The following is a 14,557-nucleotide window of genomic DNA, read 5'->3' as shown; positions in this document are numbered from 1 at the left end:
TCCTTCACTTTTCTTAAAAACAATTTTCACTCTTCTTTACCACAGCATGGGCACATAAATGTTGCACCTCTTCTGATGACTTTAATTTCTGTACAAAATGACAGGTGTACCCAGTGGTTGCAGGCTCTATTGTCACACTGTGCCCATTTTACAAAAGTCGTTTTGGATAAGCCTTAAAATAAAACAAGTAAAAAAAAAATCACCATTAAGAAAAGGTCTGAAAACCAATTTAATAAAAAAAGCTTTGCCTTAAATTTACTACGATTTACTACTATTTCCGATATGAAGCGCTGTCAATGAAAGTGTTATGTTAAGATCGTCGGCTTTACATTTCAATTTTTGTGGGAATTTAATAAATAGGACCAATAAAATGTATGGGATATACTTAAATTTTTGTAATTTTAGTTAATTTTTTTATTTTGAAATGCAATTTTACCTGTTTTTTCCTCGTTTTGTTTTTATTTGTTTTTGTTTATAAGCGTAGTTATGACACTTCATCGAAATACTCGGAGCGCTTGCGTGTGACGTCATCCAAATGGCCGCGTTCTTAATGTAAACAAAGTGGTCGAAATTAGGTCATGGTCGACTTACGGTAATCGTACGATATAGTATTGACAGACCTGTACGCTGAAGCCAACCCTGTATCGAAAGTCAACCAGAGTCATAACATATTTACAGTGATTTTTTTTGCTCAAATTTACAGCCGAATTTCGGCTGCTTCCCAATCGCAAAAATACACGTTTTTTCCCAAAATTCTGACCAAAATTTCCCAAAAAAAGCCCAACTTCAAAAAAAAAAAAATTTTTTTTTTTTTTTTTTTTTTTTTTTTTTTTTTTTTTTTTTTTTTTAGAAAGAAGTCTCATATTACTTAATTATGATTTCTTAAATCTAGGTCTCAACTTTATTTTTTAAACATCTTACAAAATATATAACTTGAATTTAGTCATTTTTTTCCATAAATCATTCCCAAACTTGCCACTTTTATTGATTAAAAAAAACAATTTGACCAGACTCCTTTTCTAGAAAACTCTCTGAACATGCACTTAAACACAATATCACTTCTGTTACTTATAATCCTATTTATAATGCTTAATTTTTCCCAATTTCATGGTTTATCGCGCTATTTTTTCCCAATTTCACAGTTTATCGCGCAATTTTTCCCAATTCAAAAGGCACAGGCTGTAACAAATTAAAGCAAAAAAAATCACTGATTTATGTCACGCTATAAATCAAAGAAAGCTCATTTTCGTGGATACATTTCTACATATATTGGTGAATGAATATAAATTACTGCATCAAGGATTATTTTAAGGTTTAAATGGTTCAAATGCATTTTACAATATATGAAAATAACTCTCATCAGTCTGAACTTCACAATTTTGACGCCATTGTAAACATTACTTTCGTTTTCTGAAATCTATTATTTGTGATAAACAACTTACGTCTGGTGGATTATAAGACTGATTTCAGTGTGAATCAGATAGTTTTAAATAATATTTACTTTGAGTTTGTATTTAAACTACAATTTGTTTACAAAACAAGCCAGAATAATACAAAATACCGGGAAATGTCATACAGAATTTGAAAACACTTGAGCACATGGTATGTTACTTAAAATACAAATAACGTTATATGACCGTGAAATCTCGGGAGATTCACATTTCAAATAAGTCTGTAAAATCGCTGTTTTTCTCGATATGTAAGAGCAGAATAGATTAATTTTAAATGTTTAAGATAGTATTTTGTGAAAGAATATATCAGTTAAATGTGAAAAATGTCAATCTTTTTGATCAATTGGTTGATTTGGGCCAATAACTGCATTTAAAAGCTGTTTTGGACCGGTCTTTGTTAACTGTCAACTTTTCAGGAATTTCTGGTTGACTTTCCTAATGGGGTTGGTCCATAACTATAAAGTCGCGCCAGTCAAAAATCATTAAAATCGACATTTAAAGTTATGGAAGCCAGAACTAGGGTTTCACTGGCCTGGAAAAGTTGTCACCACTTTTTAGCGCCCTGAAAAACGGTGTGTTATTCTGACGTTATTTTAAACGACAATTATTACAAAAAAACTTACAACAAAATTGATATGCTATTACTATGATTTCCTATAATTACTCAAATTGCAACAGGGTTTTACATTCATGTCAAACTTTAGGGGTCCTAGGACTCTAGTTAAAAATTTTCAGGGGTCCTGTCAACAGAAAGGGGGTACCAATAAATATGCTAGATGTGTCAAAGTCAATAAGTTAAAAGTATAGTTATTGCTTAAATACATGTCGTAAACAATAGCCAAAATTTAACACCCACCGATACAATTAAAGATTGTATTTATTTTTTATACTGTAATATTGCTTGCCAGATAATAAGCTATCGTAACCTTAGTAAGCTTTTGTTTTATAAATACAACATAAATAGCTCACATTTATGCAATGAAATCTCAATTCAGGACTTTGCAACTAGCAACAGCAGGTGCACCATTGGTCAATAAATCAATAAGCGAGGCAACTCGTATATCCTTCTAGAAAATTACACCTTGTAGTTGTCTTTCAGAGTTTCTTGTTGATATTACAATGTACACAAACCAATACGTCAAAATGATTGTGCGTCAAATGCCGAAATGGTACGCAAATTAACAAATATGACGAGTCCTGACAAATATGAAGTATATGACGCAGAATATCGCGTCCCTTAAAACCCTGTTACAAGAAGTGACTTTATAAGTCTTAATACGCTTTATTTTTTTATATATAAATAACATTTTTCCATATGATAGACAACAAATGTGACCAAAATAGTAAAGTATTCTTAGTTTTAGCAACAGTAGGCTGCATAAATATTTAAGGTTCATTTATTCAAATATAAAACCACAGAACCAAAGAAAAGGATTCTAATTGTTCTCATTTGTTTCAAGCTCTAAAATAAAAATTCTCACCATAAAGTAGCTTAAACTTCATGTATCTATTTTATAACCCTTTATTTCAACTCATTAACCAGGATCAGCATTTTTAACCAGGTTTTTAACCAGGTTTTCCGAAGGAAAAAACTGGTTATTAGATTGGCGAATGCGGGCGGGCTGGCTGGCTGGCGGGCGGGCTGGCGGAACAAGCTTGTCCGGGCCATAACTATGTCGTTCATTGTCAGATTTTAAAATCATTTGGCACATTTGTTCACCATCATTGGACGGTGTGTCGCGCGAAATAATTACGTCTATATCTCCAAGGTCAAGGTCACACTTTGAGTTCAAAGGTCAAAAATGGCCATAAATGAGCTTGTCCGAGCCATAACTATGTCGTTCATTGTCAGATTTTAAAATCATTTGGCACATTTGTTCACCATCATTGGACGGTGTGTCGCGCGAAATAATTACGTCGATATCTCCAAGGTCAAGGTCACACTTTGAGTTCAAAGGTAAAAAATAGCCATAAATGAGCTTGTCTGGGCTATAACTATGTCATTCATTATGATATTTTAAAATCATTTGGCACATTTGTTCACCATCATGGGACGGTGTGTTGCACAAAAGAATCACGTCAATATCTCCAATGTCAAGGTCGCCACGACTAAAAATAGATTTATTTTAAAACAAACTTTCAAAGGGTGTTAATTTTGTTTGTTCATTTAAAAAGTTAAGTTTGAGTTGTCTCCCTTTATCAGATTTTTTTTTCACAATGAAAACCTGGTTTTGTGACAATTTTGTCCCTTGTTGACAGTTAAATTAGGTCACGAAAAAATATGGAATATGAAAATAACACTTTACTTGCACTGCACTTAATCCTACTTCCAAACAAAATCTGTTTTTGTTGAAATAACAACTGTCTGCCCTTATTCATGTTAAATTTCATCATGATTGAGTGCAGACAGTGTTTAAAAGTTCAGAAATCAAATCCAAAAAGATTTTTTTCCGTGCTGTTGATTAACCTCGTGGTGAAATAAAAGGAACCCACATTAAAAAAAATTCTTAATTGTTAAATGTTCGTAGTTATTTTGAATTAAAAAGTAGTATATTGCAAAAAAATTTCATTCCCAAAGACTTCAGAAAATGAAAACTAATATGCTGATTTTCATTACAACAGAGTTTGTTTGTCTCTAACCAAGCATGAAACAAATCTTGTTAAGTTAATAACACTTGACTTGCACAGGATGTCACTCTCATCTGAATTGCTTCCATCGTAAAAATGCCTGAAAGGTTGACTGCTAAACTCGGACAGGCTACTAAGCCGCTAGGAAACTTCTATTATCGGCGTGCGTGCCCAATAATTTACAACTTGTTACCCGAACCCTCACAAAAAGACATTATGAATAGTATCTTCAGTTTTAATTGCATAGGCCAGGTGGTGATAAATTCTTAAATATAAGGCGCTTAAATATATTTTGTTTCTGAAAAAAAAATCTGGACAAATTATTTCAATTAGCTTACATGTATCATTGATGGAGAGGGTTTGAAAACACACCTTAAGTGTCTCTTTCTGTTGATCACATGTTAGATGTATTATATTATTGTACTATTGTTAACACAGGGATTTCACTAGGTCAACCATTCATCAGTATATTATATTCCTGATATTTCGCTGCTGCTGTTGCATTTTAATTGCATGCATCATTATCAACTATTTCAGAACATATCTATGTTTTTATTTCAGAGGAAATTTTAACAGATCTGCCCTTTCTACATCTCATGTTGTTGAAGAAACATCCAATTTCCGGATTGAAAAATATGGCCTTTCCCTGCCAGTACTGATTACTGAGGCCCTTACGTATGCAGACAGTATGTATACTAACTGTAGGAAAAGTAATCTTTCAGTATTATTATTTTCTATTTATTTATTTGATAACATATTGACATATTTGTGTGACCATGATTTAGCTGACTTGTTTTGCTTCAAAATATCACATAAACACTGGTGGAATAAATAGAGGATATTTGTTGGATGCGGTGGAATATCGATTTTAATTCACGAGTGATCATAGAAAATATTATTTTCCCAAGTGGCGCAGCCACGAGTGAAAATAACAAATTTGTATGATCACGAGTAACTGTTATTTTTCACTGTGTTTGAAACAGTGAATTATCAAATGATAATTTTCTGATATTTCTCAATTAACCATCGGAAAGCATAAAATTGCCTTGTTTGCTGCTGTTATTTATTGGTTTCTATTAATACAATATATTGTTTTATAGTTAAATATGTTTATTATTGATTGCACTTGAAGAGTTTTTGAAAATCTTTTTTTTAGCTCATCTAATTTTTGAAAAAAAAAAAAGCTATTGTCATCACCTTGGCGTTGGCGTCAGCGTCCGGTTAAGTTTTGCGTTTAGGTCCACTTTTCTCAGAAAGTATCAATGCTATTGCATTCAAACTTGGTACACTTACTTACTATCATTAGGGGAATGGGCAGGCAAAGTTAGATAACTCTGGCGTGCATTTTGACAGAATTATGTGCCCTTTTTATACTTAGAAAATTGAAAATTTTGGTTAAGTTTTGTGCTTAGGTCCATTTTATTCCTTAAGTATCAAAGCTATTGCTTTCATACTTGCAACACTTACTAAATATCATTAGGGGACTGTGCAGGCAAAGTAATGTAACTCTGACTGGCATTTTGACAGAATTATGTGCCCTTTTTATACTTAGAAAATTGAAAATTTGGGTTAAGTTTTGTGTTTACATGTAGGTCCACTTTATTCCTACAGTATCAAAGCTATTGCTTTCATACTTGCAACACTTACAAACTATCATAAGGGGTCTGTGCAGGCAAAGTTATGTAACTCTGACTGGCATTTGGACGGAATTATGGGCCCTTTATACTTAGAAAATTGAAAATTTGGTTAAGTTTTGTGTTTTGGTCCACTTTACCTCTAAAGTATCATAGATATTGCTTTCATACTTGGAACACTCGCAAACTATAATAAGGGGACATTAAAAGGACAAGTTGCATAACTCTGGTTGTCATTTTACGGAATTATGGCCCTTTTTTGACTTAGTAACTTTGAATATATGGTTAAATTTTGTGTTTCGATCCACTTTACTTCTAAAGTATCAAGGCTTTTGCTTTCAAACATCAAATACTTTCATGCTATCATGAGCTTACTGTACCTGGCAAGTTGAATTTTACCTTGACCTTTGAATGACCTTGACTCTCAAGGTAAAATTATTAAATTTTGCTAAAATTGCCATAACTTCTTTATTTATGATTAGATTTGATTGATACTTTGACAAAACTACTCTTACCTGACATACCACAATAGACTCAACCCAAACCATCCCCCATGCCCCCCCCCCCCCCCCCCCCAAACGGTTATTTTGAAACGGTTAAAAAACAAATATTTATTTTTATTATTTTATTTTTGAAATACCATCCAACCATCGCACCCAAGAATCCCCACCCCCCCCCCTAAATTTTTTTATTTTTTTTTAAGATCATCTCACAAATGACCACCACACCCTCACACAATTATACCCCCCCCCCCCCCCAATTTTTTTTTTAAACGGTTAAAAAACACAAATATTTATTTTTATTATTTTATTTTTGAAATACCGTCCAACCATAGCACACAACATTTAAAAAGAAAAATTCTGCATTTTTGGAAGATAATGTAATAAATGTCCACACCCCCACACTATACACCCCTATTCACTCCACCTCTCCCTCCTTTTTGATTTAAATTGAGAGTCCCTTCACCTTTAAAAAGAAAATAGATGAGCAGTCTGCACCCGCAAGGCGGTGCTCTTGTTTATTCTCTATTTGTATTGAAATGATGTCTTCATGTGACGATGTCATTATTTCTTCTATAGAATCCACCCTAATCAGTGTTAAAACTGATGAGTCTGGCTGGGCATGGCTAGTGGGTGGCAGAAAGCTGTTTGTCTGGAGACACAAACAGGCTCAGAGTGGCAGAGTGAGTTGTAATGTTCTGGACCACTTTGATTAGAAACTGAATTGTCCAGTGGTGAAATATTTAGTAAATTTAATACCAGTGAAGTATGATTGTTTATACAGTACCTGTAAAAATAAATTAATGATTGATCCTAGGGAGAAAAACTTGTTATTGTAAATAGTATATGTTATCTGCGTTGAAATGCGTATTACAATTACAATTAATCAGAATGGAAAAAAGTCCATATATTGATGTTGGTGTTTCCCCTTCAGAACATTCTGTGTAAAGAGCTCACACTTCCGCCGAGTGACCTGGCTCACAGCGCTGATAGGGTGTGCGTGATCCCCAGTGGCAGTGATGGCCAGACAGCGGCCTGCGTGGCCGTGTCACCGGAGGGCGTGGTGCGATACTGGTCCAACATCGCGTACGAGACCTCCTCCATGGAGATTAGCGCAGAACTGAAAGGGGAAGAGTGTGACACTGTCATAAATCTAACGGTGAGTCAAGGCTTACTTTGTCATGCACCAAATTAACCATTTACTACAATTGTACTCAGTTGCTTAAAAAGTTTCGTTTTCTGTCAAAATTTACAAAATAAATCTCATTAATTGTGATGAATTAAAAAAAGTTGTTTTGAAAAAAATGAGATCAAGATACATATATAGAAGTTAAACAACCCATCTAAGACATGAAAATAAAAAAAGTATTGCATTAATGATGAATTTATTGAATGTTATTAATACTGGTAAGTAACTAGTATTCAAAATACTGTTTGATACTGAAACCAGTGTTGGAAGCCATGTTTAGTTCAAATTAACAGCATTCTTGTTATCCAAATTGAATTGGAATGATTGCCTTGAATATGGTAAATAAGACAATGTAGGTACAACATTTTAAAGGGTCTTTTATAATGAGTTGTTATACCTGTATACTGAAAATAAATTGTGCTTTTAATTCAATAATAACCTACAATGTTCTTATTACAAGGACGCAATGGTTTCATCAATAGAAATGCATTTGTTTTTAATGATTACAAACATGATACACAATTTTATGTTAGAACACTAAAAGTATGGTATTTTAAATGTGACTAAAGAAAGGAGCATGCTGCATTTTTCTGTGTATATTCAACACTCATGTGTTTCTATTGCAGCCCTACGGATGTTTGCTTGCTACAACTACAAGCTCTCTTGTCATGATAGCATTCACACCTGGGCAGGTAAGAACAATTATATAATATAGAATAGTCATACAAGTATTGATTTCTCTGCTGAGAGTCAGAATAATTCTCCATGTCTAAACAATCATGAGAAAATGTGTCTACTGATATTGTAGTTATTCACAAAGTCAGTGAGAAACCACTCTGTATAGAAGTTTTTAAAGGTTTTAGGTTTTTAAAGGTTAACGGTTACTGCATATATCTGCTATAAAATCTTTTAACACATATGGTAGAACTAGAATTTCATCTGGAAATCAATGACTTGGTAATTTACTTTGAAATAGAACATTTTGTATGCTGAAACAATCAATGTTGTCATAACTTTGAGCAAGGTAAAAAACAATCCATGAAAAACCAATCTTCACTTCAGAATGCAGTCACATGTCGGCCTCTCAAATCAGGTCAGGGCATGTTTTCTGGTATTGGACGCAGGATGTCCTCATTGATATTTGGAGGTGGACAGACACAAGCCATCGGAGCGGTAAGACAACATGAAACACGTGTCCAGTTCTTTTGTTTTTTGAACCATTTTGTGAATGGAGACAGGGCCCCTTGGATTGGAAAAAATCATGTTGTTTTAACTAAAATTGGGAATCAATGCTGTTGTGTTTTGCCAAGAATATCTATAAAAAAAAATAAGGTTTACCAGAAAGTGCTTTAAATATAATTTGGACTAATGTTCAACTTATTGAGCTAGATAGGGAGACAGACTAAATGTTACAATTTATTTTACAAAAAATATTAGTTATTACTCTTTTGAAACTTTCATTTGGGAAGGTCATTTTAAGGAAAATATACACCTTTGGAGATTGGGAATAGGGCCGAATTTCGTCACCAAGTTTGACCAAATAAACCCACTGATGTCTAAGATCTAAGAAAGTGTGTTCAAAGTAGTGGGCAAACACTGGCACAATCTGAATACTGACATGATCTAGGGCAGTATTCCCATTGCAAATGTAGGAACATTCAGTCTTGACCTTAAAGCGTAAATTTTATGTGACTGTAACAATTTCAATTGACACCAGCATCTTCAGTGTTTTCTCTTTATGAACTAATCACCCCCAAATAAAACCTTCCGATGAACCACATTTTGACCTTTTTGAGGATAAACAAACACAAAATTCTTAAAAAAATTACAAACATTGAAAAGATAAATAAGTATTTGATTTATAGCTAAGCTTTTTAACCAAAACAATCCAGCTGAACTACTGAATATTAAAGTGCCATAACTATGAGATGAAATTTTGCGTAAGAATGATCATTTTTTGCACTCAGAAAATATGTGAAGGTAAACCTGCAACATCTTGATATCACTCTTTTGTATTACAGAGTATTCAATTGAGACCTGCAATTTAAGAGAAATAGGCCCATTTTGTTTAACGTTTGCTTGCAGTTGCTGCATATCTCTATACCTAATATATATATTGAAATAAAACTTAACATATGTATTCAGGGTCTTTATGAACATTTACTAACTAAGACCTTATAATAATGTGACTGGCTTGTTTGTTTTTTTTGGTGCTTATAAAAAGTCTGGTTAAGGTTTGCTTGCAAGATGAAATGTTGGTTGTCAACACCCGCCATAGGTGGAGGGATATTGTTTTGGCGTTGTCCTTCCGTCTTTCCGTCCGTCCGAAGCCATATCTTGGAAGTGCTTTGGCGGATTTCATTGAAACTTAGTATGAGTATGTATATGGATAAGAGGATGATGCACGCCAAATGGCATTGTACAACATCTGTTAATAACGGAGTTATGGCCCTTTGTATGTTGAAAATTTGTTTTTTGAGTGTCAAATTTAATACTTTTGTGTCCAGAAGCATATTGGCGGGGGATATCAATTCAACGAATTTGCTTGTTTTATAGGTAACAAGCAAATATCTTTGTAACTACTACAGTTATTCAGTTGAAACTTCACACATGTCATGCAAGGTCACAGACCTAGGCCCATAACTCTGACCTGTAATTAAGTAGAATTATGCTTCTATTATTGACCAAGAAAATTCAGGTAAGTGTTTGCCTGCAACAACTTCTATATCCAGCTGACATGTAGTCCTAGCATTGGCTGGAATTTGGGGCCGGTGGGGTCAAGGTCAAAGTTATGGTTGCTAAAAATATTGTCATGCCCTAGATTGTTCATGAAAACATGTGTTTATGTACATTGTTCATTTTCACCGTTTATGTTTTGCATCTAAATGACTATGTTACTGTTATTTAATGCTTTTATTGGATGCTGTGTGGAAGTTAGAGCTGATAACAGCTGATGCCTACCTTTTGCGCTTCTTTATTATTTGTAATATCCTTTTTAAAAGTCTCATTGTTTTAGCATCTGTTAATATGGCAGCCATTTTTGGATAAACAGGAAGTTGATTTCCTGATGCTGACATAAGTGCCTTCTGGGTAGTTTACACTGACTACAGTATTTGTGACAGTTTAGTCATACGAAATAATTAATACTCAAATTCCTTCTTTAAAATTGTTTAAAAAGGTAAAAGTTGTCTTTATACATGATTTATTTATTTAATTGATATGTATTTGACTTCTGTTTCATTGTTATATTGTCAGAAATATCGTTTTAATATGAGTGACATTTACCTTGTCAAGAACGCTCAATTTCTATTGTGCGCTCTTGAGCGCTTTACTGAGCGTTGTTTGTGCGCTTTTTGTGCACAATTCATATGTGCGCTTTTATGTTATTATTGCACAACGTTATGCGTGCGCTTTTGGAGAGTATAAAAGGCACTGAAAATTCTGATTCGAGGACTCTGAACTTTGTTTTCCTAGGTGTGAGACCTATTTTATTTTTCTTATATAAGCATTTAAAATACAGTTTTCAATAAGACTTAGCTATTAAAATTAAGACTGAATTTTATAAATAATTAAAATTGCATTTGTCATCTTTTTAGGACATTATAAAATAGAAAGTGCAAATACTTAACATGACCCATGTATATTGCTGTATTGTAATGTAAATGTCTGAGAAATAATCTGTCTGTTAAGAAATATATATATTGAAAGTTGTTATTAATTTATTCGTTATGAATGAATAAAATTTAGAAAGGTTATAAATCTTGAGTTTATATTTTTTTGACAATTTTAAAACAACTGAATAGGCAAAATGTTATTCTTAGTTTACTGTTTATCAGAGTCCATTTTAGTTCTATGTTAAACTTGAACAAAAGCTTTTAGTTTGAAAAAGTTGAAGAAATTGAAGTAAAATCATAGCTACCGATCGGCTCGTGACAATATATTAAAGGTTTGCATTCAATAACCTTGGTTAGGATGGAGAAATTGCGTATGTAGGTAGGTTTCATGCCATTTGTATGTGTTGATAGCTTATAGGCAGTCCTATGATGGGATTTCTTTAGTGAAAATCAGGATCATGGTCAAAATATCTCAACAAAGAAAAACAGTATTGCACTGTAGTTATGTTTGTTTATACCTTATATAAAGACCTAGGTTAGGATGGCATTTTAGGCCAGTCACTAAAAATGGACAAGAGTTTCCCCTCAATTAGTTAAGACAGCTCTTATTAATTAACTCACTCAAAGCCTTTAACAATCAATCCAAAAATCATCAATCCATGTTATTCATTCTTCGAAAATTCCTACTTAAGGTTAAAACAGATGTTTTTTGTAATTTTACCGGATCTGGTGTTATTACCTTAATGATGAGGAAAAACAGGAAGATCACTTAAGACTTTTTGAAGCCTCTCTGATAAAGTAATTCTCATTATTAACTCCTACACAGTCTCATTCAAATACTGAGATTATCCCTATGTCTTCTTATAGCCTTTACAGTCAGTGATAGCTGGTCTCATTCAAATTCTGAGATTATCCCTATGGCCTCTTATAGCGTTTACAGTCAGTGATAGCTGGTTTCATTCAAATACTGAGATTATCCCCATTTCTTCTTAAAGCCTTTACAGTCAGTGATAGCTGGTCTCATTCAAATACTAAGATTATCCCCTATGTCTTCTTATAGCCTTTACAGTCAGTGATAGCTGGTCTCATTCAAATACTGAGATTATCCCTATGTCTTCTTATAGCCTTTACAGTCAGTGATAGCTGGTCTCATTCAAATACTGAGATTATCCCTATGTCTTCTTATAGCCTTTACAGTCAGTGATAGTTGGTCTCATTCAAATACTGAGATTATCCCTATGTCTTCTTATAGCCTTTACAGTCAGTGATAGCTGGTCTCATTCAAATACTGAGATTATCCCTATGTCCTCTTATAGCCTTTACAGTCAGTGATAGCTGGTCTCATTCAAATACTGAGATTATCCCTATGTCCTCTTATAGCCTTTACAGTCAGTGATAGCTGGTCTCATTCAAATACTGAGATTATCCCTATGTCTTTTTATAGCCTTTACAGTCAGTGATAGCTGGTCTCATTCAAATACTGAGATTATCCCTATGTCTTCTTAAAGCCTTTACAGTCAGTGATAGCTGGTCTCATTCAAATACTGAGATTATCCCCATGTCTTCTTATAGCCTTTACAGTCAGTGATAGCTGGTCTTATTCAAATACTGAGATTATCCGTATGTCTTCTTATAGCATTTACAGTCAGTGATAGCTGGTCTCATTCAAATACTGAGATTATCCCTATGTCTTCTTATAGCCTTTACAGTCAGTGATAGCTGGTCTCATTCAAATACTGAGATTATCCCTATGTCCTCTTATAGCCTTTACAGTCAGTGATAGCTGGTCTCATTCAAATACTGAGATTATCCCTATATAGCCTTTACAGTCAGTGATAGCTGGTCTCATTCAAATACTGAGATTATCCCTATGTCTTCTTAAAGCCTTTACAGTCAGTGATAGCTGGTCTCATTCAAATACTGAGATTATCCCTATGTCTTCTTATAGCCTTTACAGTCAGTGATAGCTGGTCTCATTCAAATACTGAGATTATCCCTATGTCTTCTTATAACCTTTACAGTCAGTGATAGCTGGTCTCATTCAAATACTGAGATTATCCCTATGTATTCTTATAGCCTTTACAGTCAGTGATAGCTGGTCTCATTCAAATACTGAGATTATCCCTATGTCCTCTTATAGCCTTTACAGTCAGTGATAGCTGGTCTCATTCAAATACTGAGATTATCCCTATATAGCCTTTACAGTCAGTGATAGCTGGTCTCATTCAAATACTGAGATTATCCCTATGTCTTCTTATAGCCTTTACAGTCAGTGATAGCTGGTCTCATTCAAATACTGAGATTATCCCTATGTCCGCTTATAGCCTTTACAGTCAGTGATAGCTGGTCTCATTCAAATACTGAGATTATCCCTATGTCTTCTTATAGCCTTTACAGTCAGTGATAGCTGGTCTCGTTCAAATACTGAGATTATCCGTATGTCTTCTTATAGCATTTACAGTCAGTGATAGCTGGTCTCATTCAAATACTGAGATTATCCCTATGTCTTCTTATAGCCTTTACAGTCAGTGATAGTTGGTCTCATTCAAATACTGAGATTATCCCCATGTCTTCTTATAGCCTTTACAGTCAGTGATAGCTGGTCTCATTCAAATACTGAGATTATCCCTATGTCTTCTTATAGCCTTTACAGTCAGTGATAGCTTGTCTCATTCAAATACTGAGATTATCCCTATGTCTTCTTATAGCCTTTACAGTCAGTGATAGCTGGTCTCATTCAAATACTGAGATTATCCCTATGTCCTCTTATAGCCTTTACAGTCAGTGATAGCTGGTCTCATTCAAATACTGAGATTATCCCCATGTCTTCTTATAGCCTTTACAGTCAGTGATAGCTGGTCTCATTCAAATACTGAGATTATCCGTATGTCTTCTTATAGCATTTACAGTCAGTGATAGCTGGTCTCATTCAAATACTGAGATTATCCCTATGTCTTCTTATAGCCTTTACAGTCAGTGATAGCTGGTCTCATTCAAATACTGAGATTATCCCTATGTTTTCTTATAGCCTTTACAGTCAGTGATAGCTGGTCTCATTCAAATACTGAGATTATCCCTATGGCCTCTTATAGCCTTTACAGTCAGTGATAGCTGGTCTCATTCAAATACTGAGATTATCCCTATGTCTTCTTATAGCCTTTACAGTCAGTGATAGCTGGTCTTATTCAAATACTGAGATTATCCCTATGTCCTCTTATAGCCTTTACAGTCAGTGATAGCTGGTCTCATTCAAATACTGAGATTATCCCTATGTCTTCTTATAGCCTTTACAGTCAGTGATAGCTGGTCTCATTCAAATACTGAGATTATCCCTATGTCTTCTTATAGCCTTTACAGTCAGTGATAGCTGGTCTCATTCAAATACTGAGATTATCCCTATGGCCTCTTATAGCGTTTACAGTCAGTGATAGCTGGTCTCATTCAAATACTGAGATTATCCCTATATAGCCTTTACAGTCAGTGATAGCTGGTCTCATTCAAATACTGAGATTATCCCCATGTCTTCTTAAAGCCTTTACAG

At 34.1% G+C, this 14,557-nt stretch overlaps 1 protein-coding gene across 1 annotated transcript in view; it reads left to right on the top strand.

Moving 5' to 3' along the window:
* Positions 1–14,557, top strand: part of LOC127870767 (nuclear pore complex protein Nup133-like) — a 56,387-nt gene that overhangs the window by 810 nt on the left and 41,020 nt on the right. The window contains exons 2-6 of the mRNA XM_052413243.1: positions 4,641–4,765; positions 6,793–6,896; positions 7,148–7,372; positions 8,029–8,094; positions 8,465–8,575. Coding sequence (XP_052269203.1) covers positions 4,641–4,765; positions 6,793–6,896; positions 7,148–7,372; positions 8,029–8,094; positions 8,465–8,575 — 631 coding nt within the window. The remainder of the gene's footprint in view (positions 1–4,640; positions 4,766–6,792; positions 6,897–7,147; positions 7,373–8,028; positions 8,095–8,464; positions 8,576–14,557) is intronic.

The sequence above is a fragment of the Dreissena polymorpha genome, chromosome 3 (genome assembly GCF_020536995.1).
Source record: "Dreissena polymorpha isolate Duluth1 chromosome 3, UMN_Dpol_1.0, whole genome shotgun sequence".
NCBI lineage: Eukaryota > Metazoa > Mollusca > Bivalvia > Myida > Dreissenidae > Dreissena > Dreissena polymorpha.
Note: the sequence above shows the minus strand (reverse complement) of the source record. Positions and strands in the feature narration are given on the sequence as shown.